General features: G+C 36.0%; 1 protein-coding gene across 1 annotated transcript in view; it reads right to left on the bottom strand.

Annotated features, from left to right (window-relative positions):
- Positions 1-25,050, bottom strand: part of ABCA12 (ATP binding cassette subfamily A member 12) — a 160,680-nt gene that overhangs the window by 40,103 nt on the left and 95,527 nt on the right. The window contains exons 16-28 of the mRNA XM_045853702.1: positions 24,032-24,196; positions 23,517-23,727; positions 22,353-22,492; positions 20,215-20,334; positions 17,006-17,096; positions 14,469-14,648; positions 13,583-13,898; positions 10,700-10,814; positions 4,195-4,524; positions 3,050-3,119; positions 2,827-2,961; positions 1,686-1,832; positions 590-776 (exon numbers count right to left, since the gene is read on the bottom strand). Coding sequence (XP_045709658.1) covers positions 590-776; positions 1,686-1,832; positions 2,827-2,961; positions 3,050-3,119; positions 4,195-4,524; positions 10,700-10,814; positions 13,583-13,898; positions 14,469-14,648; positions 17,006-17,096; positions 20,215-20,334; positions 22,353-22,492; positions 23,517-23,727; positions 24,032-24,196 — 2,207 coding nt within the window. The remainder of the gene's footprint in view (positions 1-589; positions 777-1,685; positions 1,833-2,826; positions 2,962-3,049; positions 3,120-4,194; positions 4,525-10,699; positions 10,815-13,582; positions 13,899-14,468; positions 14,649-17,005; positions 17,097-20,214; positions 20,335-22,352; positions 22,493-23,516; positions 23,728-24,031; positions 24,197-25,050) is intronic.

Here is a 25,050-nt window from a genome sequence, read left to right as displayed (position 1 = left end):
CTGCTGGTTCTTTCATTTCTTTAGGAATCAAGGCAAGGCTTCCTTGTGAAGGAGCAGCTGGGGCTGAGTGTGCTTATACCAGAGCATGTAAACTCAAGCTTATAGGTGAGCATAGAATGCAAATAAGTGAAAACAGCCTGGAAACATGAGATTGTATGAATTGGTAGGGACCAGAAGTAAATGAGGAAGCAGATACCTCCTTTAAGAGAAAAGTCACTAATATGCCCCAACCAATTGTCCCAATCCAAGACTGTGAATTCAATGTTGCCAAAACTTCGTTTTATCTAACAGATGCCAAGAATATTTTTTTAATTAGAAAACTTCCTTATTTTTAAATATTGGCACTGAATTAAACATTTTAAGAAGTACTGGGGGTGGGGGGAGCAATACCAGGTAGAAGTAAACCTGTCTGGTGGGCTTGATCTGGCCTTTGCGCCCACAGTTTGGGATCTCTGACTCAGACTCCATCCTTCAGCCTGTGCACTGAGCCATCTTAATCCATCTGGGAGATGTAATGGCTTAATTTTTTAAAGAGTTGAGGAAATATTGAATAATATGCTTCCATGATAAGCATTATAAAGTAACATACATGGTAGTAGTTTTCCCAGCTCCATTGGGCCCCAGCAGTGAAGTAATATGCCCTTCATAAAAGTTCAAATTGAGGTTATCAACAGCGATTTTTGAGCCATAGATCTTTGTGACTCCATGCAGGGCCACCCCGACTGTTAGATCCTTAGGTTCAGGTTCAATATTGGAAGAAAACATATATTCAGGACCTGTAGAGAAATCAAGAGAAATTGTTGTAAGCTCACCAAGAAAGAAAGCACAGCCAGAGTTAGACTTTTTCTTAATTAAAATTACAACCCTCTATGTAAAATATAATTCTGGAAACAAATGACCTGTTATAGCTTTTAGCCTCCTCACTAGGTTAAAGAATGTGGAGCTACATTCTCTAAGGTCTTCATGACCCTTCTCTGTCAGAAAATACAGTCCCAGAAACACAGTAACATTATAGTGAATTCTGTTTTATTCAGCAAATCTCAAATGTTCAAAAAACAAGCCTAAGGTTTGGTTCTCTGATTGAATAGGATGATACCAACTTAGGAAGAAATGTCTACAAGGTGTGACTTCACAGTCACAAGGCTGGCTCTTTAGCTCAGACCTGTGGTTTATAGAATCCAGTTCATTCATTACTCTCCACATCTCCTTCAGGCATCACAAAAGGGCCATTTCTGTGGGCCATCCTTGCTTTATAAAAGTGACACTACTCACCAAATGTCAGTAAGATATGAACTTTAAACTGTCCAGTGTTGGTGATAGGTTACACTAAACTGTCCATACTTGTTACTTGGTTAGTCCTTATGACTAGTGACAGATGGCTGGAGTTTGGGGTGCAGACCGTGGCCAAGCAAGAAAATTTTTCTCTGTGTGAGTCTAACTGGACCACAAAGGGATTTACAATCTTGGACTAATTAGCACCATATGCTAACCAACTAAGCTAATGAGCCCAGAAAAAGCCACAATTTAATCTCCATAAGAGTCCAAACACGTATGTGTAGACATATTCATCCATGATGAAAAGAATAATCTTGCCATTTAGGAAAACATAATTAAAATCACTAATCATGTAAATTTTATATCACTTCTCTCATAACCAATGCATGTTGTTGACCTACTTGTCTTGCTGGCAGAGGGGTTGGTGTTCTGCATCATGATATTAGTAAACATCAGGCCATTGCTCTTCTCATGCTTTACCTCTGCATATCCAAATTGCTTCTTCCAGTAGGAAGGAAGAACTGGGAAATACCATGGAGCTGCCATGCCATATGTACCTGTAATAAAAATGTATTCGAGAGGATAGCTATGAATTGATTGTTAATACTAAGCATCAATAGCTAAATAACAGATGACTATAAATGGTTCAGGAAGTAGTTTCATTGTTTACTGTATACAACTAAGAGTACTCTCAGTTTTACAAGTAAAAAACATAGCTTTTTTAAAAAAAATCTTTCCTTTTTAAACAGCTTCTTTGGGATATAATTATGTGCCATGAAATTTACTCCTTCTAAGTACAGAGTCAGATGATTTTAGTAAAATTTAAAAACTGGATAACCATCACCACATATTAGAATATTTTTGTAACTTCAAAAAGTTCTCTCAGGCCCCTTTACAGATACTCCCTGCACCCACCCAAGTCCCAGGCAATCATTGATCTTATTTCTATTTTTACACATTTGTACAAATATAAATATGGCTTAATGGAAAACTCCCAAGCGTGCTAGAAATGATGACCACTTGAGAGGTAAGAAGGGGAAATCCAACTAGTCATTTTCCATTAGAATTTGGTAAATTCTCCTTCAAATGCAAAGACTTGGCTTTTGCCTTGTACTCCCACTTGGAAAGACTGGATTCCATGCCTCTTAATTCACTCCATCCTTTTAAGAAACATCAGAGAAAGAACCCCCTAGGTGCATTGTCTCATCCTGAAGGCGTTTTGGTTAATTTTGGAATTTAAATATTTATTTTTAAAGATCAGTCCTGGCTGGCGTAGCTCAGTGGATTGAGCGCGGGCTGTGAACTAAAGTGTCGCAGGTTCAATTCCCAGTCAGGATACATGCCTGGGTTGCAGGCCATGACCCCCAGCAACCGCACATTGATGTTTCTCTCTCTCTCTCTATCTCCCTCCCTTCCCTCTCTAAAAATAAATAAATAAAATCTTTAAAAAAAATCATATGTGGTAAATCAAATATTAGAAAATATATGTTAGCCAACTCATAACGGTGACAACCATAAAAAGCAAGTTATGTGTAGGGAGTATGTTCGTACCTGGGAAGACATTCCTGACGTACCAAGCAATGAGGAAATAAATGAAGGAGTCAGCTACAATCAGTCCGCACAGCCAGCCAAAGGAGGTGGTGTCATCCTGAACCGGGGAGCTGTACATATTGTCCCACTGAAGACCTACAAAGTGAACACGTGCATTTATTCGTGTGTGAGCTATATGGCAGTCTTGAATGACAAAAACCCACTTTCACAGAAAGGAGCCTACCAATGCCCTGCTCTTCATATCGCGCGATGTACTGACTGGCGTAGCTGAATGCTGTTGGCGACAGGAGGCTCTGTGAAGAGAACAAACTGCAATCAGAGTTCTTGAAGATTTCATACTTTTCACCCAGATGGACCTTGACATATGTAAACTTTGGACATATGTAGATAAAATCATATTTAAAAATACAGAGGTCCCTTACCATGCATGCTACAACTCTGAAAGAAGAGAAGAGGACATGGCAGAAAACAAGAGGAGGAAAATTATAACTTGAAAAAAATTTGTCATATGTCCAAAATATATGTCTAAACTTATTAAATGTTGCTCAGCAACTTATAAAATAGATAAGTACAAAGTAATACAATGTTAAGATAAAAACCAAATGAAATGTTTGAAGCCAAATTATGTTTTTACTTCATGAATTGATTTCAGGTAACAGAAGTATTATGAGGAAATAACACTAAAATAGCAACTGATTGAATACTTATAACTGCAACAAATTATTATTTTAAAGTTTGTTTAAATCCAAAGTAGTCAAGATTAGAAGAAAGTTATTTATCACTTTTATTTCTTTATGGAAAGCAAAGTTTTAATATGACTCTTAGTCAATAAAGAGGTTTACTTCTACTTTCCAAAATTCATAATCTCAATGCTTTCATCAGACTTCTTAAATTAATTGAGCACTTTTGAATTAAAAGGCAGGAAGGAATTCAAAATTGACTATGTGTTGTCAGTGCATTTGTTTTTATGCCTGTAAGTTGTGTCGTATGCCATGAAAACCATGAAAATCATTGATATATGAGAATAATTCTAGTAATAGGGGCTTTCAAGTCAGAATTCTTGGTGCTCTTCAAAATGTGATATATGATATTCTAACTGTTATTTCTTCAGGAACCATTTCTTAACAATGTCAACTTATGGTTTTAGAAACTACGGGAAATTGCTTCCTTTCATAGCCTTGTGCTTGTAGGGTGTACAATGATGTAGAAAAATTGACTATCACTAGGACAGTTAAGCTTATTTTGCAATGACTAAACTTTTAAATTTCAATAAGTGACATGGAATTTCAGTGTGAGAGTCTAAAAACCACAACAAAAAAGGGTCCATTTTTCTTGCACACTGGCCATTCCACGTGACCGTTGACTCACCATGAACACTTTTACTACGTAGCTTAGCTCATCATCAACTGTAACCATCACGATGAAGGGGAAAAAGGCAATGATGTAGATGAGGCTTCCGATCAGAGCTGCGATGTTGGTGTTGTTAAAGAAGGCACTGATGAGGTAGCTCATGGCAATAACTGAGAAGCTGTAGTCCGAAAAATACAGGAACAAAATGACCCCATTTGTTTTAGGAAGAATATTGCCAAACTTGAGTATAATGATGAGGATGACGATGGTCACCAGTAGAAATCCAATACTCTCTATCAGCCAGGCAAAAAAGTGACTGCAGGAGTTCACACCCATCATCTTCATGTACTGTAAAAAGGAAAAAGTATTAGGTACTGCTTAAGCTGATATATTCCCAAATAACAATTTTTTGGCATCATGCAAAAATGCCCACAAAACACTCACATATATGAATTAGGTAGGCATCTTAATCATTTTCATAAGTCAAGTATTGGTGCATACTTGCTACAGGATATTAACATGACCATTTATTCCAGCTCATCTTAGATTGCATGCTCCCAGAGTGTACCAAATATAATGAAATAGTAAATAATTTGGATGGTGAAGGTGTTTTTTTTTACAATTCCATTTTATAACTGGTATCTAACTGATGCCTGCAGATTAAACTAGTTTAGAGTAGACTATCAAAATTTATGGTATCCCCTGAAGAATTTTACATGAAAATGACATTTGTGCAGTCCTGATTATTTCTAGTGGGTGAAAAACCATAACAAATTCAATGTTGGGACTCATATAATAAATCTACATAATTTTTTTACTAAACAACCAACATTCATATTCCTGGGAGAAATAAAACAGACCTGATTCCTAAACATTTAAAATGTGGGGACTTTGGAGGGACACATTCTGTCCTTTGCCACACCTTCCCCATCTTTAAAGTCACCGGTGGTCTAGGTCTGGTTTGTCATCTTTGTTTTCAGGAAGACATTCATACACACAAAATTAACTCATGTATCTTAGATATTCTATATCTCCTTCTCAATTAATATTCTTTTATAACTTGGTGATACTCTTTTAACTTGGTGATACATTTACAAAGGTAGAAAAACAGACCAGTACGATATGTTTGTGCATTAACTCAAGAGGGTTCTGGAAGATCTAAAGTCCCCTGGACATTGGCTGTCTTGAATGTGGTGATGTGTGTGGTACTTTTAGAGAACCTATATACCCTGGTTTCCAGTTTTAATAATTCATAATTAAAATTAAGCCCATGAATCCAATATTTCATAGAAAATAACCTAAAAGAAATATTCCACTAACTTTACAATCCCCACCTTCTTAACTTGTCTAGAAAAAAAATAGGAAATGTGCTGGATCTTTTGCTCTGTAAGTAAGAGAGAGTGAATTTTATTTTCTGCCTTTGCAACTTACCACATTTTGATAACTCTGCTGTTCTGGTTGTTACCATGGAAACAGCTACCTGACTGCCAACAGTGTAAGCTGTAGGCCTTAAGCTAATCACCACTGAGAAAAAGCCTCTGACTCTTCCTCTTAAGTGTGCCCTTTCCTCACCCTCTGTTCTCCCTACTGCGTCTCTCCTCCCAGGACCCATCACCCGATGTTTCCATAGGAATGGATGTGTGGGTCAAAGTAAAAAAAAATAAGCATGGAGCAAAGATTCACTATGGAAGTTTCTTCCAATTGTTACTTATCCACCATTGAAAACAAAATTACATTTTGGTGTGAAAAAAGACCTCATATAGATCTTATTTTAGAAATTCTCTCCCTGCACGCCAACCCATTTGAGATAGTTACTGTGTCACATTTCATGACTACATGTCAGAGATAGTCACTTGCTCAAGTATGATCATGATACGTTAGCTCTTTATTTACCTTTCTTCCTATTTGTATTTTGAGGGTTTTTTTTACTGAGTTTCTGCCCATTTGAATATAATTAAATGAGGAGTTATGGAACCCATATGGCTATTCCAAAGCTAATGTTCACCACCAAATTTTATGTGGCCTAACAAAAATATTTACCCCCCAATGTATGACAGTAGGAGACAATGTCAATACATTTCACAAAGTGAATGTAAAATATCCAGGACACTATTGAGGATGTGAAAAAAGCTGACTCAATAAGCATAAATGTGTTTTCCTTTCCTGTCAATTGAAAGCTGCAGTAGGACACATTTATATGTCTAGAAAATTCTCCATTCATAGCCTTGTTAAAATATAATTTGGCAAACCTGAAGACCAGAACTAAAGGTACTTATCATTGTAGTTTTGAAATTTCTGAGACTCAAGACCAGATTCCTATTCCCAAGAACTGGTAAAAGTTGGAGACTCATTATTGCCTTTGATAGAAACAAACTGAGTTCAGTGCTCTCAAAAATACTCACTACTTAACATTCTAGCATGAAACAAACTTCAGTGTTAAACTTCAGGATTTTATGCCATGAGGAGAACAGCTGCTTTCATAAAGAGTCAAAGCATGTAAGCCATCCACAAATTATCCAGATTCACTGCCAACTATGTTACAATAAACAAGATCAAACTTGCTGATAGAAGATGGCACACAGAGAATGGTTGGCTATGCTTTCTTGGATGTCATTGGTTCCTCCTCAAAGTGACAGCTGTCAGGCACCAGCTTTGTAAGGAGTCACATGTCTTGAGCCTCCAAACCTGCCAGAACCATTCATCAATACCTGATAACTTGTTGCCCAAAGGAAACCCTTCTGGACAGTGGCCAAAGTCTGTCCCAGTTTATGGCAGAAAATAATGAGAAGAGATTCAGAAATATTTGCATAAATGTATGTCACATTCAGGAGACGCTTCTGCACAGGGACTGGCATTGGTTCTATCAGGAAAATAAACCACAAGTATTCATATATTTACTTGAATATTTACTTATTCAACTCAATAGGAGCGTCAAGCACCAATTTGTAAAGAATAATATTTTCCACCATAATTTTAAAAACTCTCTTGAAAATAGATATTTATATATTGTTTTAGTAAGACGCATAGGATGTTGTGATCATTACTTGGAATGTTCCAAATTCCCACTAGGGGGATGGATAGTGTATGTCAAAAAAGCATAAAAGGTTGTTTAAAGTGAAGCACCACCGGACTAAAAGTGCTTGCGTAGTTCTTGGTAATATCTCTGCAGCCAACAGATATTTTAGCTTACCTGTCTAAACTGAGAAAGAGCAACTCCAACTGAATATGAGCAGTAAAATCACCCATAAATCTCCATAAATGATTTATATTAGATCAAATGGATGAAACTAACCCATAAATTAGGACAATAATATATAATATGCACATATATAATATATGTAAAAAAAAACTCTTCCATGTGTTAAAAAAGCAGCTTTTATATGGCTTTAATTTTTGATTTTTAAAGGAAGGAATGTATAACAGAACCCAATTGAAAAATATTTTCAAATATTTTTTAAAAACTACAGTCTTAATTTCATCAATAAACTTATTTATCATTAATATTTACCCTAACTTCTTCAGCAACTTAAAGGAATTCAGTGGAGTCATATCATAAGAAGGTCAAAAGTTAATGGTTTCATTGAAATAACAACTAACTTGGTTTTCTTGTCCAGATTTGAAAACAATTACAGGAAAAAAAGGTATTTTTTTTACCTTTTTGATTTAATTTGGAATAGAAGGAAGCAGAGAGTGAGTAGATTTACACCTTAACTAAATATAAAAATAATGGCATTAAAAAGAGATTTTGAATCTCTGATAAACTAAGAAATTATTATCATCCTCAAAAGTCCTTAAGCTTCTATGCTAGTAAAATCAGATTGCAAGAGGGAAGCTAGGGTTTGATTGGAAGTCAAGACACTTGAGTTTTCTAGCCAGATCTACTATTAACTGGCCCCATAGTTTTCAACAAGTCACTTCTCACTTTCTGGGTTCAGCTTTTTTATCTTTAAAAGGGAGGAGGTTAGTCTAGAATGGTGGACTGTGGAGGGAGGCTGAGCAGGAGGCTCTGGGCATGTTCTAGTCATTCCTCACCTCCTTCCATTCATCTCACAAATACACCGGATTCCTTTGAATTTAGGACACTACCAATTTTAGGCTGTGCCATTATTTTACATGCAACCAAGAAAGAAAAATCACTGCCAAATAAATTATGACACCCTATCAAATGCATCCTAATTTCAGAGGCTTTAAAATGTGTAGAAGAAAATCATTACCTTGGAACTGATAAAATATGTGTAATTGAATGTCTTCTCTCTTCTGGCAGTGAGAGAGCTACATTCTGAAAATATAGTGCTGAGTGAAGTGTTTGATGACAACACTCAGAAAATTTAAGGGATTGGGCCCAAGTGAATATGAACTGGAGGACTCAAAGCCTGATTCTCTGACTCCAAGTTCACTGATCTTTCATTACACGTCTTTGACCCCCAAGATCAGGTGGTTAAATTTTAAAGACAGATGCCTGAAAAATGAACACACAGAGCTACCAAGCAGAAGGTAGTTCTTTATTTAAAATGCCTTTCATATCTTAAATTGAGAAAGTATTCTTCATTATGCTTTTTGGTGACATACAGAGATGTACTTAGTATCATCCTTAAACAGAAAATAATATAATGTGTGTATTTTATTTGTGTGTGTGTGTGTGTATATATATATATATATATATATATACACATGTATATATGTATATATATATATACACACACACACACACACACACATATACACACACACATATTTACTGTGTATTTCTATGACAAATAGTATCTCTAAGGTAGATGTTCATTTTGAAATAGAAAATAATTTAGTTTTTTAGTTTCTATGGTTTTCTACTTCAAAGTTTTTCTTTAATCTATGAAGATTCACTTCTAAGTACCAGACATCTGAAAGAGAAATATAAGATAAAGACTTGCAACTAAAATTATGGTCCAAGGTGTGGATCCAAGTTTTTAAATTGGAATTAAGAAACCATCATACTCAATCCTGAATACAACTGGGCTCAAACCAGTTGATGAGACATTTACCAACTTGTACCTGAAATTAAAAAATGCAGCTGTGAGGATCAACCAGAATTTGAACAAAAAATCTAAGAACTGTAGGTTCAGACTGTAGGATATCCTTGGAAGCCTGATGCTGAACTAACAAAAGTATGAAGCAGTAATTTGTTCCTTGTAAGGAGAAATAATCAATTGCCTAGAAGCATTTGAGTCTGAAAAGCACAATTAGACTAACAGGTTACTCTAACTTCGTTATTTCAGATTGTCATCCAGGACTTGCAATAATTATTGTGCTCCAGTTTTGAAATGTTTCTGCTTTCTCTTCATTCACAAGTGTAGGAACAGACTCATTATAGGACAAGAAGATAAAATCATTTCTATTCCAATACAACCCAAAAGAATCACACAGTGCTTTTTCATAAATTCTAAAGAGAAGTAATATATTTTGGATTTGGGGATAATGATGAAGAATATGCTCAAGAAGAGTTCATGCTTTACATCCTAGATACTATCTTCCATTGTTATATTATTAACTTAGTAGCTTAACATGAAATTCTTAGCCTATAAATCATGAATTAGTGGGAGAGGGAGGAGAAGGTAATTGAAGGAGACAAATTATACTGGAAAGATAATTTGCTTCCTGAGAGCAGAAATAAGCCATATGTCTTTATATATGTCTATGTCTATGTCAGTGTCAATGTCAATGTCAATGTCAATGTCTATGTCTACCTATATCTATAGTTGACCCTGGAAGAACACAAGTCCAAACCCATGGGTCTACTTACATACACATTTTTTTCAATAAATATGTAGTCAGCCCTCGGTATCACTGGGTTTTACATTCCCAGATTCCACCAACTGTGGATCAAAAACAGTATTTTCGCTCCATGGATGGGAATCTGAGGTTGAGCACAGTTGATTGTATGCACTGATCCGTGACATTTTATATAAGGAACTTGAGCATCTGAGGATTTTGGTGTCTATGTGGATCCTGGAACCAGTCCTCTGTGGATACCAAGGGATGACTGAAGTTTGGGGGGAGTCAAAACTTATATGTGGATTTTCAACTGTGCAGGGTTTGGTGCTGTTAGTCCCCTCATTATTCAAGGGTCAACTGCATATCTATACCTATATTAATATCAGTATGTGGACTCATTTAGTTACCATGCCAATAATCTTCTTGCTTTAATAGTATTATTGTTATTATTTATTTAAACTTCCTCTGTTAGATCTTAAGTCCTATAGGTAACATTCTGGGCAAAAAATTACTCTTAGGATTATAAATTGTATTTAGATTTTATTCAGAATCATTCAGATTTTGTTTCCCAGAAACACTTAAAAAGAAGATCTCTGTAATTTTTGGGGAGTGGGTAATACTGCATTTTCAGCTGCTTTTATGATTCATAAAATAGATTTCTAATTCACAGGGTACGGCTCAGGCTTTCTGAGTTTGTATACATACAGTGAAAATCATAGTAATTATTATGGAAATATACTTTATTCATAATAAGAAGAAATGCTCAACTCACCTCATGAAGCCGGAGGTCTTTCTCGTAAACAAGCTTTTTTACAAAGGCAGCTATAAATACAACCCAGGCCACCATGAGCACGATTGGAAGAGAATAAGAGACACTGGTTAGGAAGCTGTAAAAAAACAAAAACAAACAAACAAACAGAGAATCCAGTGACCAAGATGAATGTCATACTTGCAGATAGCAATAAAAAGAACACAACACATCTTACATTTAAAGTATACTGCTTTTTAAAATTGAGAATAACCATTAATATAACTCTTTCATTTGTGAAATGTGAAGCTGAATTAGTAAGCCCATGATTTTCTTGCTCTAATGCTGCAAGAACAAAAAAACAAAACAAAGCAAAAAACAACACAGCTCTGGATTGCTAGATAAAATTGCCTAATTGTTTAAAATGTGTTTGAATATGTCTTGTCCAGGAAAATAATTATTATATAGACATAATTGCAAGGCTCAAAATCCTTCAGCTTAAACCAAATTCTTATCTAAAAGACAAACTTAAAATTAAGTGATAATTGGCTTATCTAGCTAAAAGCTGTATCTTCCCAAATTACTGTATCCACCTACTCTGGAAGCTCATAGGGATTATTAAACAAAATTATCCAAAATAAGATAAAATAAAACTCAAAGCATTCCATTTAAAATGCAGACAAAGAACTTGAATTCCTTAAAATAATGCTTCAGGAAATTTTTCATAAACAGTGTAGAAATGTGTATTCTGGTAATATGCTAACTAGAGGGTCACTGAAAGACCCCATCGGGACCCATATATATTCCTCAGTGACCTGCTATGATACCTGAAAGTTCAAATACAGCATTTCTCAAAGGTGAACACTCATTAGAATCACCTGAAGGGCTTATTGAAACACCAGTTTCTGAGCCCCACTCTTAAGCTTCTGATTTATCACTTGGGTGGGTTAGGAAATCTGCATTTTAAACAGTTTCCTGGAGATAGGATGCTGCTGATCCAGGGGCTACACTTTGAGAACCACAGCTTCCTGCTTTAGCCACTTTGCTGTGAGCTAAGCAAATGAGTAGTTTTCAATGAGAGAAACTCTAAACTGATTTGTTTTGCATTATTAGGCTCCACTGAAGCTTTTACTTGGAGAAAGATCCCAAGGCCATTTCCTTTTTAATCTATAAGACTAAGGAATTACCTTCAAGTTCCCTATGAAAAAGACAAGTATTAATGGAACGTGACATCACCATCATTCATTCTCACTTTAGCATCCCAAGTGTAACACCATCAGAGACATGAGGGGTTTTTCGATGGGGAAGGAGTAAGGTTGGGGCCATATCCAGTGCCTTTGCTTCCCAGGAAACTGTCTGGCATGGGGTCGGCATTTAAAGATTATCGGCTGAATGAATTTTGTCTTGGTTCAGATCCAACCTTGATGCTGTTTCTGGCTCTAGTATTAGGCAAAAGCCGTCATCTGTTAATAACAAGCCCCTGTATTGATTCTTCTAAGTGATTGTATATTTTAGATTTGATACAGGATAAACAAAAAATATGCTGGTCTTGTAATCTAAGGACCAGTGCACTACCAGTTTTACAATTTGGGGCAAGTTACTTAACCTTTCTGAATTTTCTTTTTTTCATCTGTATGGCCGACAACACCTGCCCCCACTTACCTTCGGAGGTTCTTGGAAGGAACAAATGGAATAGCATATGTGAAAGCACTTTGTATACAACAAAGTTTATATGTACATATGAAGCATTATGATCATTCTCCCATAAAAAATGCACAGCACAATTACTTTTAGTATTTAAAGAAACATCCACATACCCACCATCCCAGGTAGCAAAATTGACAAGGGAAAAAAATAGATAAGAATTTTCATTTAATTGGACCGACAGTTCTTCACTGTTAATGCAAGTCACTGCATTTCACATGTGGTCCAGACTGCAGAGTCCTGACTGGCCTCACAACCAGCACCTCGCCTTGACAACTCACTGACAAAATCTGCACCTGCCTGCCCCCATCACTGCTGCACAAAGTGTTACATAACCTCTTCTCACCTTTATACAGCTCTTGAAGCTATACATCTAGAGAAAGACAAAGATCCAGAAGCACCTGAATTGTATGTAAAATGCAGTAAATTGGCTAAATAATGAGTACAATTTCTTTAAGGTAATATTCAGTCTCAAGCTTTTCTGTATGAGAATGAGCTTGGAAAAGCTAAGTCCTCCGACCTTTTTTTCTTGTTAAGCTGGGGTGAGAGTGGAGGAGCCATTCAGTGCTACCTGGCAGATGTCTTGAACATCCAAATTTGATTGTCTTAAAAACATGGTCCTTACATCTTGTGTTCATTCAGCAAAACCACTGTAGGTAAAGATTCCTAGCAAGTGGGCTCATCGTACGTTACATAGTTTTAAGTAGCACAATATTTATCTCAGAGGGTTGATTGATGATGTCTTCCATCAAAATTTTCTTTACAATTGACCATGTATTTACAGATATTTAATTAAATGAGAGTTGGAAGAAACTTTAAGGTTGTCTGGTTTAACTCCCTTATTTGACTAGAGAAAGGTAAGAACAGTAGAGAGTAGGTAACATGAAAATCATGCAGTCGTACACTCAAGGCTGGAGTCAAATGCTCTGAATTCTGGAGCTGAAGTCCTCAGAAAACTAAGAGTTATGATAAAGAAAACATAGATCTTTTGGTAAGATCGATCCCATCATGTTGGTAACCATGAGCAGCTTTGGTGGAGCTGTGCCCTATAGTGTGGACGGGACCCTTCCCTGGAAACAAGCATTTGACAAAGGTTTGGTGAATGTTATCCCTTCCCCCTGATACATGTGAATGAATGGACAGAAATGAGTTCTCAAAAAATGGTTGCTTGTTAACAAGGGCTGATCGGATGCATGGACTTACTTGTCTTTCATGTAGCAGGGATAAGGAATTGCTTGGACCTGGACTGCTATTTCCTGGGAGTTCCTTCCAGTCTGCAATTCAATAATTGCTCTTTCAATATTATCCTGTAAGTAAACAAAAGCCCTGCCGTAGATCTGGTTGTGTGATGGAGAATTGTGCGGCCCTGGGGCCCAAATCTTAGTCCTTATGTTTCTTGTAGTCTGTGAGGTCTTGAGACTCATGCGGATGGTGTATTTTACGACAGGAGGAAGAGAGACATCTTCAGAGTCATAGCCTCTGTGTTGGCTTCTGTTAGAAGGAAGCTTAAAAATAACACCTAAAAATAAAGTGGCAACAACAGCAGAAAGGTTATTTTATGGTTGACATTATTCATTGTTTGGAAGGTACACGTAGGGGATTTCCAAACAGGCAATTGAGTAGTAATGTGACAGTAAGCTCAGCTCCCAATTTACAGAAAAGATGGCTAATTGGGAGTAACAACCTCAGATATTCAAAGCAGGAGTTTGAGGATATAATTACAAATTGAGTGGCCAGATTAAATATCTCACTCTGAGCCACTTACTGAAATGAAAAACAACTACCACATACTTTACAATGACTAATCTTGATAATTATAAGGACTGACTTGACTTTGCCCTGTAACTATGAAATCCTTTTCAGTCTTAATTTTAAGCATACCAACAAAATTACACATAAATTGAAAGCTGCTCGGATGATATGGTTATTTGACTACATGAAAGGTTCTTGTTTCTAAGGACATCAGAGGGGACAGTGACCATCGCCCCCAGCCCAGACTACTTCTCTGAGTTCTGGATAAAAGAGGTGAGGGAAGAATTTGGCCAATTTTAGTAGAAAGAGAAACTCAAACTTCAGTAGAATAACTTACTTCCAAAGAGTTCATTGCTTTTGGAGAGTCTGTCAGCTTCTCTCTCCATTTCATCCACACTGTTTGCTGCCTGAATACGGTCATATAGTACACAGGAGGAAATATTTACTGTCAGGGAAGATAGTGTGTTCAGATGATCAACGAGGTCAATGCTGTTCTCCAGTTTCAGCCTCAGGATATCTGAAGAAGCAAAGCAAACGGACAGAAAGCATGTTATAATGTTATAGTATAATGTTGTTTCTTCTAGTAGTAATGAGGAAAAACAATGATTTGGTAAGTACATGCCAAACTAGACTATAAATAATAGAAAGTTATAGAATTTACTCTAAAAAGATCTAGTACTCTAAATTTAGGAAAATATATGTCCAGTTGTGCACATATTCATTGAATAGAATGTTCGGTTACAAGTGTAGTAAATCCAAGCTCAAACAACAATACAAGATAATTTAAAAATGTATTCTTTTAAATAAGCATCCCTATGTTCATTGCAGTATTATGGCAATTTACAATTGCCAAGATGTGGAAGCAGCCCAAGTGTCCATCAGTGATGAGTGGATAAAACAACTATGGGATATTTACATATTGGAATTCTACTTGGCCATAAAAAAGAAGAAAGTTTTACCCTTTGCAACAGTATGGATAGACCTGGAGAACATTATGCTAAGTGAAATAAGCCAGTCAGAAAAAGAAAAATAGCATTTCACTCATATGTGGAATCGAATGAACAAACCGAATGAACAAGCAAAACAGAGACAGACTCAGACAGAGAGCAGATGACAACTAGTGCTGGGGGTGGGATTAGGGGTCAGAGGGATTGAGCAAAAAAAGAAAAAGGACTCATGGACATGAACAACAGTGTGGTGATTGCTGGAGGGGTGGTATAAGGGCACTAAATGGTAATGGAAAAATACAATAAAGATTAAATAAAAATAAAAATAAATAAAACCTGTGTGGGTTATCTCTATTGGTATCTGTATTAATCTAGATAAAACGATCAAGATTTTATTTCAGGTAATGACTCGGGAAGAAAGAGAATTTAATTGCTCTTCAATTTCATGATTTCTCATGAAGAAATCAACTGAGACAAAGGGCAAATATGAAATCAGAAGTTAATAAATCATTGGCCAATTAAACTTTCACTGACTTGACCACTATGAATACCAAGAAGGCTGTGAATATCATAAATCCCTCCTCATAGAACCTAAACAGTTCTCTTCCACAGTCTAATATAAGACTAAATTTCTAACAGAGGGCAACTTCTTAAATGAATTTCTCATTAGATTTTAAACTGAAATGTTTTGCTGGATACAGATGTTGGTGGGGGAGGGGCAAAATTGTGGTTGAACAGTGTCCTCCAGTGGCCACTGGAAATTAACACAACACCAAGGATTCTTTGAAAATGTTGGTAGACAGTCTCAGAGAAAAGTTATGAGGGTCAGTGATTCACAAATTCACACTATACAGTGCCTCAGATACTGAGTTACATATACAACATATACAACTATACAACCATCAATTGCTATATTCATTTTAGTTTTTTTTAATTCTAAAAAATCCTATCCTATATTTAAAGTTAGGAATGATAAAATTTTTATAAGAACTTTGTAGTAGATCCCTGATATTTTGGTTCCTTACCTAAATGATACTTTTAGAGTATAAATGCACTAATATCTTTCTTTAATCAAACTGGGCTGGGTATCATAAAGTCCATGTAATTATATACACTGTACAATACAAATGTAATCATAATTCCTCCCCACTGGTTTGTGACCTAGGGCACTATGTCCTTGTAGCTCCAGGAATGAGGAGGAGGGTACTTGCTCTACTGCTGCCAGTTTCTGATGCTCCCAATCCCTTCCTCATCCCCATGGTTGCATAGCAACAGTGAATCAGACAGACTGAACTAGGTGTCTTGCATCCTTTAGGTTGAAGGTGGGAATGGCAGAGAGAATGCATGAGTTCAGACGATTTCCTTTGATTCTCTTCAGTCTGGTCCTTCTAAACAACCATTAAAGGAGGATCCAACTTGACCACTGATTTAGTTTTTAGGTTGTTTTTTTTTTAAAGCTCTACATTGCTTTTGTTTTGCTTTTGCTAACTCTATAACCTCTTCTAGTTGCACTCTGGGTTAGTCAAGTGATTCTGAGGCCAGTGGAGAAAAAACTTTCGATGTATCCAGAAATAAACTATTTCAACTTTCTTTGTCCTTAAGGACTTGCTTTTCTTTAAGCTACCAAAAACTAAAAAACTGTCTTCTTACTCTTAGCAATCCCCCAGCCTATCTGTGATTTTAGGAAAAGCTGCACTTACATGAAATATATCACCTTATGATTGCTGAAACTAACTCCAGTTACTGGGTATCCAAATAATCATTACTACTTGTATAACCAATGGGAAAGAAAATGGATATATATCCAGGAGTTTACTTTTCTGAGAAAAAACAAATACAAAAGAAAAGGAAAAGATGTCGTACGGGACAGTGATTTTCACATTTCTGACACCACTAATGAATAAAAGTTGTGTGAATACGGACTCACCGAGTTCATCCATCTGTTTCAATAGTTCAACAGCATCAAGTCCCACGGAGAACTTGATAAAAACTTGCACAAAGGGATTCCTTAATGTATTCTAACAAACAATAACAGAGAATTAGTTTTACTAAAAGAGGAAAACACGTTTACTCATCAGCTAATAATACCCTCCATGAAATCAAGGAACCACTACTGGGCGTTCTGAATAGACCACACTGCAAAGGGCCACATACCAATCCTCGAGAAAGAAAGAGAAAGCATGTGGCTGGTAATGTCCTGGACTGCTAGGCTTTTGTTTGTCTATAGACACAAACTGGTCAGCTGCGAACACAGCCAGACATGACCATAATGATCTGCATTGGGAGATCATATCCAATTTAGCAATTCTTTTTCCCATAGATATGATAGCATTTGTTCTTAACACATTATATACAAAATTTTGATGGTTAATAGTTGAATTTTGTTGAACTGATGTAAACAAAAATAATTTTTTAAAAAATTGGGTTGTCTACATGGAATGTGACATCACAGCTCTTTGGTATACTAGTTCTACTACTTTCTGGCTGTGAAGCTCTCAGCAAGCATTCAGCATTTTCCAGCTTCTGGTTATTTTTCTGTAAAGTAGAGATGAGTGACTCATCAGAACAGTGAAGTGTAAATTATTGTAATGTTTTATATGCTAATAACGGCAACTACCTGAACATGGAAAAATAAGCTAATAATAAAACTTTAAATTACTCCTTGGAAAGACTTAAAATTTTAAAGTAAAACATAAATGCTTTAAAATATAAAAGGCTTTACAGCCATCTCTCAAAATTGGGATGTATAACTTCTATCACTGTAGAAGTACTATTAGGTAATACCTACCGAGAACTTATTATGTGCTGGACACTGTCTAATAGAATTTACCGTGGCTTTCTCAGTTTTCAATAACACTTTGCAGCAAGTACTGTGATTATGCACAGATAACAGAGGGCAAGGCTAGGGCCAACAGAAGTGTGTAAATTCCTGTGGAAGGAGACTTGACTTGGGGTGGTGAGCACACAATATAGCATACAGACCATGTGTTGTAGAATTGCACACCGTAGCTTCAATAATTTTTTAACCAATGTCATCCCAATAAATGCAGTAACTTTAGAAAAAAACAAAGTGTATAAATTCCCCTAAGAACATACAATAAGGCCCAAGGGGAAAGTTGAAGGAAGAGATTTCAATTCGATTAAAGAAATGTTTATGTATGTCTTCTGTGTAAACTCATGGCCCAGTTTTTATGTAAGTCAGGCTTAAGTTGATTGTCCCTTTAGAGGACAGTTTAGTACCACTTCTTTTGTCCTTCTTAACAATATTTTCTGTTTTGTCATCATGGAGATAAATGAGTAAGAATAATACGTATTCATGAAGCATACGTATATATAATAGAATTAATTTGCTAAGTCTGCTGAGGGGTCTAAGAGTAGCTGGTAGCATGCAGACTGATGGCTATCACACAGTTATATTCTATGACAGCCAGGTCCTTTAAAACCTAACTATTTACCAGAAATTAAATTGTGTTTCATGGAAAGACCAACTGAATCAGAGCATTGCTAATAAGCGAAGTACTGTGTTCACTGTGTTTCTGAGATGATCCATCAAAGTTTATTTCTGCCCCCTACCTCCTTTTACAACCATTCCTCTCTATGATATACAATATTATGTTTAAGTGTTTCTACACAGAGAATCCTCATATGTCTCTGAAGTGGTATCAGTACCCATTGTAGAGATTCATAAACTTCAGACCAAGTACATTAAAGAACTGGCCTAAGGATTCACAAATGGAATAGCCAGGTCTTATGCTAAAAGTGTGAAACTTCAAATTCCATGCACATTTGCAGAAATAAGATTTTCCTTCATAATGAAGAATAATGATACATTTTGATCTAGAAAAGAATAAAGATATTTTTGTTAGATGATGATCCTTTAATGGATATGGTCATAGAATTTCTTCTTAGTAAATCACCACACTTCAGACCTATTATGCATAGATCATGTCCTTTGTTAATTTGCCACTTTAGCTAACAAAACTTTCTTTAATGAAATATTATGTGTGGGCTTTTTATCTATCTGTTCACAGAAAAAGCAATCTTCCACATATGCTGATAATGTACTAAGTAGCCTTTGTTATCTGAGATTCACTGAAAGAGGACACTTAAAATGAATGTCCTTATAATTAAAACCAAATTTAATAGTAATTGTGGAGAAGATGTTTGATGAAATGCTTACTGTATATTAATCAAATATATTAAATATCTGTTTTAGAAACTCATATCATTTATAATAAAAAATCAGGTTGTAATTATAACTATGCACTACTTATTAGTAAAAACAAGGACTGAGTAAAGAATGTTTAGGCTGTAATTTTCCTGACAAAGTTGTATAATTCAAATCCTTTATTCTATGATTGACTTCTTGAGTATGATTATTTAAAAAGGCATTAAAAATAGATATTTTTAGGGCTCCATCAATTTTCCAAGGGCCTCTGTCAATTCCTTGATAGACAAGCCATTCTCCTTTGAAGCGCTTGCATTGCCATCATTCCCGCAAATTTTCTCTTCTCCAACAGATAACTGATCCAACTCTGCTTGGTCCATAATTATCAGTAGCTCTTTGTGTGATTTCTCCACATTATTTTGCATCACCTCCCAACCATTCCACATCTCTCACAAGAACAGCAAATTCTACTTTTCAACCAGTGTGCACTCTATTTGAGTTGCATGGTCAAATCTTTAACCAAAACTAGAGTGTCATATGTTTTAACCAAAGAACTCCCCAAATGTAACATTCTTTTCCAGAGTACTAGTATTGTAGGACATCTGCCTCTGTTATGATAGCAAAGTATGATTTAAAGTACAGAAATAAATAAATAAGCATATTTTAACTCATTTTTGTAGCATTTTATTTTTGGGAAACAGATTTCCACCACTAGCTATGTCTCAATATCAACTTGTACGATGGCTTATCTCTGAATTACAGAGAAACTGTGATACGAGAAGGGGGATGAGTATGAACGTGAGTGACAGATCTGTTATCCTGCCCCAGACCCGCTCTCTGGAAGAGAGGAATTTTAATCTGCTGAATATAGATTCTGAGTCCCTATCTTACTATTCCTGTAATGGAGGTGATTAAAATCACAAAGAATTATAAGTTGTATGAAAGTGAGTGACAGAACCATCTCTTACCTGGAGCATCGGAATCGTCTGGTTTAACAGGTGGAAAGAATTCATGAAAAGTGGTGACTGATTCATCCACTCTTGAGATTTTTCTCTTAATTCTGCCAGCTGCCTCAGAGTTACATTAGACTTAAAGACAAAATAAAAAATACATAAGGTAAAGAAAAACAGATCTTGTTTATTAGTATTTTTCCTATATTTCAAAAAGGCTTCTCGAGGATGTTGTGTTACATAACTTAAAGAAACACTTCTAAGAGGCAAAACATATTGCTAGAAATTTCCCAGATGGTCAAAACTTTTTAAATACCAGCTTTTATAGGTTCAAGATCACTTATAAAATTTCTGGAAAATTTAGGGTTTGCTTCATGTTCAGAGTGAAATTATAGCCAAAATAAAAGCATGTTTTCTGCAGTTCTCACAAGTTGTTCATTTTACAAATGATACCCTCAAATTTACTGCTAAAGAAAACAGCAACGTGGAAGGCTAGAAGGAGAGGATACACTCTTATATTGCTGGTGGAAAGAGATGTTACAGCCTTTGTTGGAAAGCAATCTGACATTAGTCATTAAAATCAAATACAATGGCTCTTAATCTTTCAATCATGAACATTCATCTCCCTGAAATAAAAATACCCTTGTGTAAAGTCAAATACCCAAGAGCATTTGTTGCCACCTCGTTTACATTAGCAACAACCAAAAATAAACCCTTGATATAAAATGAACACCCAACAACTGAGGACCGGCTGAGTAAATTCTATGATGTGAAAATTTTCAATCTTCAGAAAAGAATGACTTAGATTATACCTATTGAATTGGAAGAAATTTCCACAAGGTACTGTGGTATGAATAAAAGCAATGCGTTTGAAAGTATTATAATGCAGCCTAATTTTAATAATTCAAACAATGACCAGAGAACTCTGCATATGAATGTATATCTAGTTTAATAATTTATAAAGGATAAGAGAAATGTCATAAATTATAAAAAGGCATATCCTTGAATGCTCACATTCATGAGTTTTCATGGAAAGAAGAGCAGAATAAGAAGGGACAAAAAAAGGAGGTGAGAACCAAGCAAAAAGGAAAGAAAAAAAAGACTTCACTAGAAAATAAGCTTATAATGACTTCATTTATGCAAAATTGTGTAGATGTGTGTAGTCAATACAGCAAATAAGATACTAAAATGTATTTCAATAAAAAGAAAGAACATTCTAGAAATCAGTGATCCGTCATGTTCATTTTTATAGACATAACAATAATGTTACACTTATATAAGTTACAGTTTAGCAAACAAGTAACAGGAAAACAGAGATTTGTTTTTACTTTTATTCTCTCATTTTAAAGGTGTTAACTTTATCATTCAAATCATTAAAGCCAATTTTAAAAGTGAGAAGGAAATGTTATTATGGTTGAATCAGATAGATAAGCAATAGTTACTACTAATAATGTTGTCTTTCTCAACCTCTGTATTTTTTAAAGATTTTATTTATTATTTTCAGAGAGAGAGAGAAAAGGAGGGAGAAAGAGAAGGAGAGAAACATCCATGTGCAAGAGAAACATCAATTGGCTGCTCTTTGCACTCCCCCAACCGGGGACCAGGCCTGCAACCCAGGTATGTGCCCTGACCAGGACCTGAACCAGCAACCTTTTGGTCCATAGACTGGTGCTCAATCCACTGAGCCACAGCAGCCAGGACTCAATTTCTGTATTCTATATAAGATGTTATATTGTACAACCATATATATGAAGTCAAGAATCTATTATTTAGGGATTGTTTTTGTTTAAATTAGTTATATAATGCTTCAATATTATTTTGTCTAGTGTTCATTCTTTTTACATGCTTAGAAAGTTAGACAAGAGTTGTCGAAAAACATTCTGCTTTGGGAGATAAGTTGAAAAATCCGAGGCCTTGCTCTCACTAACCTCATAGTCAAGTATCAACATGGTTCATTTCTCTTCAAAGAGCTACCACCCAATCTACATTGTTTACATAGACAGGTTGTAAGTGGAGAATTATTAACAGTTTCAGAAAGCCAAAGGTAATAGTAGGTAAGATATAGAGAAATCTGAGTCAGGGTAAAATTGGAAGTTGCTTATTTTAAAAATCATTTTAATATGCAAGATAGAAACTTTGATTTATAATGGACAAACCTTTTCCATGATTGCCTTAGTGACTGGAGTATATGGCGCATACAAAATCTTTCCCAACAACATAGGTTTCAAGAAAGCCCAAATCACAGGTCCAGCAGGCATGTTAATGATGTCTTTGTAAAGGGAGAAGCAAAATGGTGCTGGAAAGAAAGTGTAATAAAAAATTTTAGTGTATGTATTTCAAATCTATTTGTAGATGGTAATAAATTGACACAGATTATTGTTATCACACCCCAAAACAATTCCTTAGCACTATTAACAGATGTGAAGCACCGAATATCTAAGTTAGAAAGCACAGTAACAATTTTATTTTTTTTTAGGTATAAAAGTTTAACACAACAAACACGCTCATAAAAAGTGATGGTGTTTTTGTCAAGAGGAGTTAGAAAGATTGAAATCACATTGCAAAACTGCTTCCAATAGATCCACCTCACCAGCACTTAATTTAGAATGCACACATATCCATATACGTGTGTATACATATATATACACCAGATACAGGAGCTGTTTGATAAATGTTTGCTGAATAAATAAAAAGACCAAGAAATGAGTCAATCCAATTGCTGTACTAAACATCTACATATTACTTGGAAGAGCTCAGCCAACCGTGTTTTACATCTCAAAGTTCGTGGATGAGGTAAATAACTTTGAGGTGCCACTAAAAGCTCACAGTCCTGCTGTGTTTGTGGAACTTCTCTTCGCTGGTGTAGATTCCTAGTTCTAGAATGTTAAGAAAAAAATACAGACTGAACAGATTTAAAGTGTGTATTTACGTTCTCTCTTGGCAAGGAAGGCGTGATTAACGACGGACAAATTCTCAACGTTATGCATAAGTGGCTAGACTTTGTGGCAGACTGGTCGTCTGGGCCCCAGTCACAACTCTGATTATTTCCAAGTTGGATGACCGTGGCCAGATTCCTCAGTCTCTGTGTGCCCTCTGCCCCCTTACTGAGATGAAGATACAGGCATGCGTACCTCTTGGGGTCGTGGTGAAGAGTGGGTGAGTTAACATACACAACATGCTTGACATGCGGAAAGGGCGGTATAAATGTTTTCTATTTTTATATTCGGAGAAGATTAATACTTCGTTTATTATTAAAAGCTAAGATAGAGTAGACAATGTTGTTAGGTGATATTACCATGCTGATTTTGAAGTATACTCACTGGCATTTGTGGGAACTCCATATTTTGCAGCAATTTGCTCTTTACTTAATTTGTAAGTCAACAAATCTTCGGTGCGGTTGCCCCTTTGCCTCTGGGAAGAGGGCAGCAAGGCGGTCAAGTATTCGGTGGTGATTCCTTGGGAACACAAGGCTTGGGAGATGGTGCTGAATGATCCCGGGGTTGTGCTCATCCGATTGCTCCTGTACATTGCCTGTGAGACCAAAATCCACGACTTGTGAACATCGTATGAGCTACAGATGTTCGTCTAGGAGCAAAACCTGACAATACTTAGAGTATTCTTATAGTTCCCACACTTCACAATTCCTTTGAAACTTGTATCCCAAATGGAAATGCAGACTGAGAAACTTCAATTTAAGCTGGAGAAGAAGAGTTTTCTTGCAGATTTTTTTTGCAGCGTACCTTATTCATAACGATGTATTATAACTAATCTTAAATACAAGTTGATACGACAGAAGGAATTTTCCAACAAGAACGCCACTGGGCGACTTCCCTACCTGCGTTAGGGGAACGCTTCTGGGCAGGTGCATTTGTCTCAGGGACCTCATTTTGCTGAGCAGCGGGTGTGCGCCGGAAGCCAGCTGGTTGAGGATGCCTTTGAGCTTCATGAAGAGTTCTATCATCTTTTCTACTGGCTTTTGATCTTCCCTGGGAAAAAACACCTAAAAGAAACAGAATAAAAATAGATGATTTATGTGGGGAAACCAGAACCTGCGCACACCATTGGTGAGGATATTAAAAGGGAAGGCCACTTTGGAAAACATTTTGGAAGTTTATTGAATGGTTAAACACAAATATACCATAAAACCCAGCAGTTCTGTTCCTAGGGATTTGCTGAGAGAAATGACAACGATATGTCTACACAAAGCCTTGAAGGTCTGCCGTACGTAGGCTTGCTCACCAGAGCCAACAGGTGAGAACAATCCACGTGAAAGGATACAATATATATCCTTAAACTGGCATACTACTTAGCAATGAACAAATAATGAAGTATTTACACAAGTTGCAACATGTATGAAACTCAAAAACATTATACTAAGTGAAAAAAACACACACAAAGACCACGTAGTATGTAATACGATTTATGTAAAAGGTCTCAACAAGGCAAATCTATGAAGACAGAAAGCAGAGTAGAGGTTGCTGGGCTTGAGTTCAGAATGGGAAGTGGCTGCAAATGGACATGGGCTTTTCCTTGGACTGATGGAAATGTTCTAAAATCACATCGTGGTAATAGTTGCACAATTTTTCACATTTATTTAAAAAAATCATTAAACTGTACCCTTGAGTGAATTTTATGGCATACAAATACCTCAATAAACTTGCCAAAAAATGATTTTAAAAGTCAGAAAGGTAAATATCCATTATATCATTCTTCATGTATGCTATTGGTCAAAAAGTCATAATGTTCTCCTTAGAAGCAGAAAAGCTCTGTCCCAAAGCTCACATAATTTATTTAATCCTAATCCTATAAATCCTAATCCCATTTCTGCTGCAGAAAAAAAAACACTAAAAATAT

The sequence above is a fragment of the Phyllostomus hastatus genome, unplaced genomic scaffold (genome assembly GCF_019186645.2).
Source record: "Phyllostomus hastatus isolate PE091 unplaced genomic scaffold, TTU_PhHast_1.1 phas_contig_137, whole genome shotgun sequence".
In the NCBI taxonomy this organism is placed as follows: Eukaryota; Metazoa; Chordata; class Mammalia; order Chiroptera; family Phyllostomidae; genus Phyllostomus; species Phyllostomus hastatus.
Note: the sequence above shows the minus strand (reverse complement) of the source record. Positions and strands in the feature narration are given on the sequence as shown.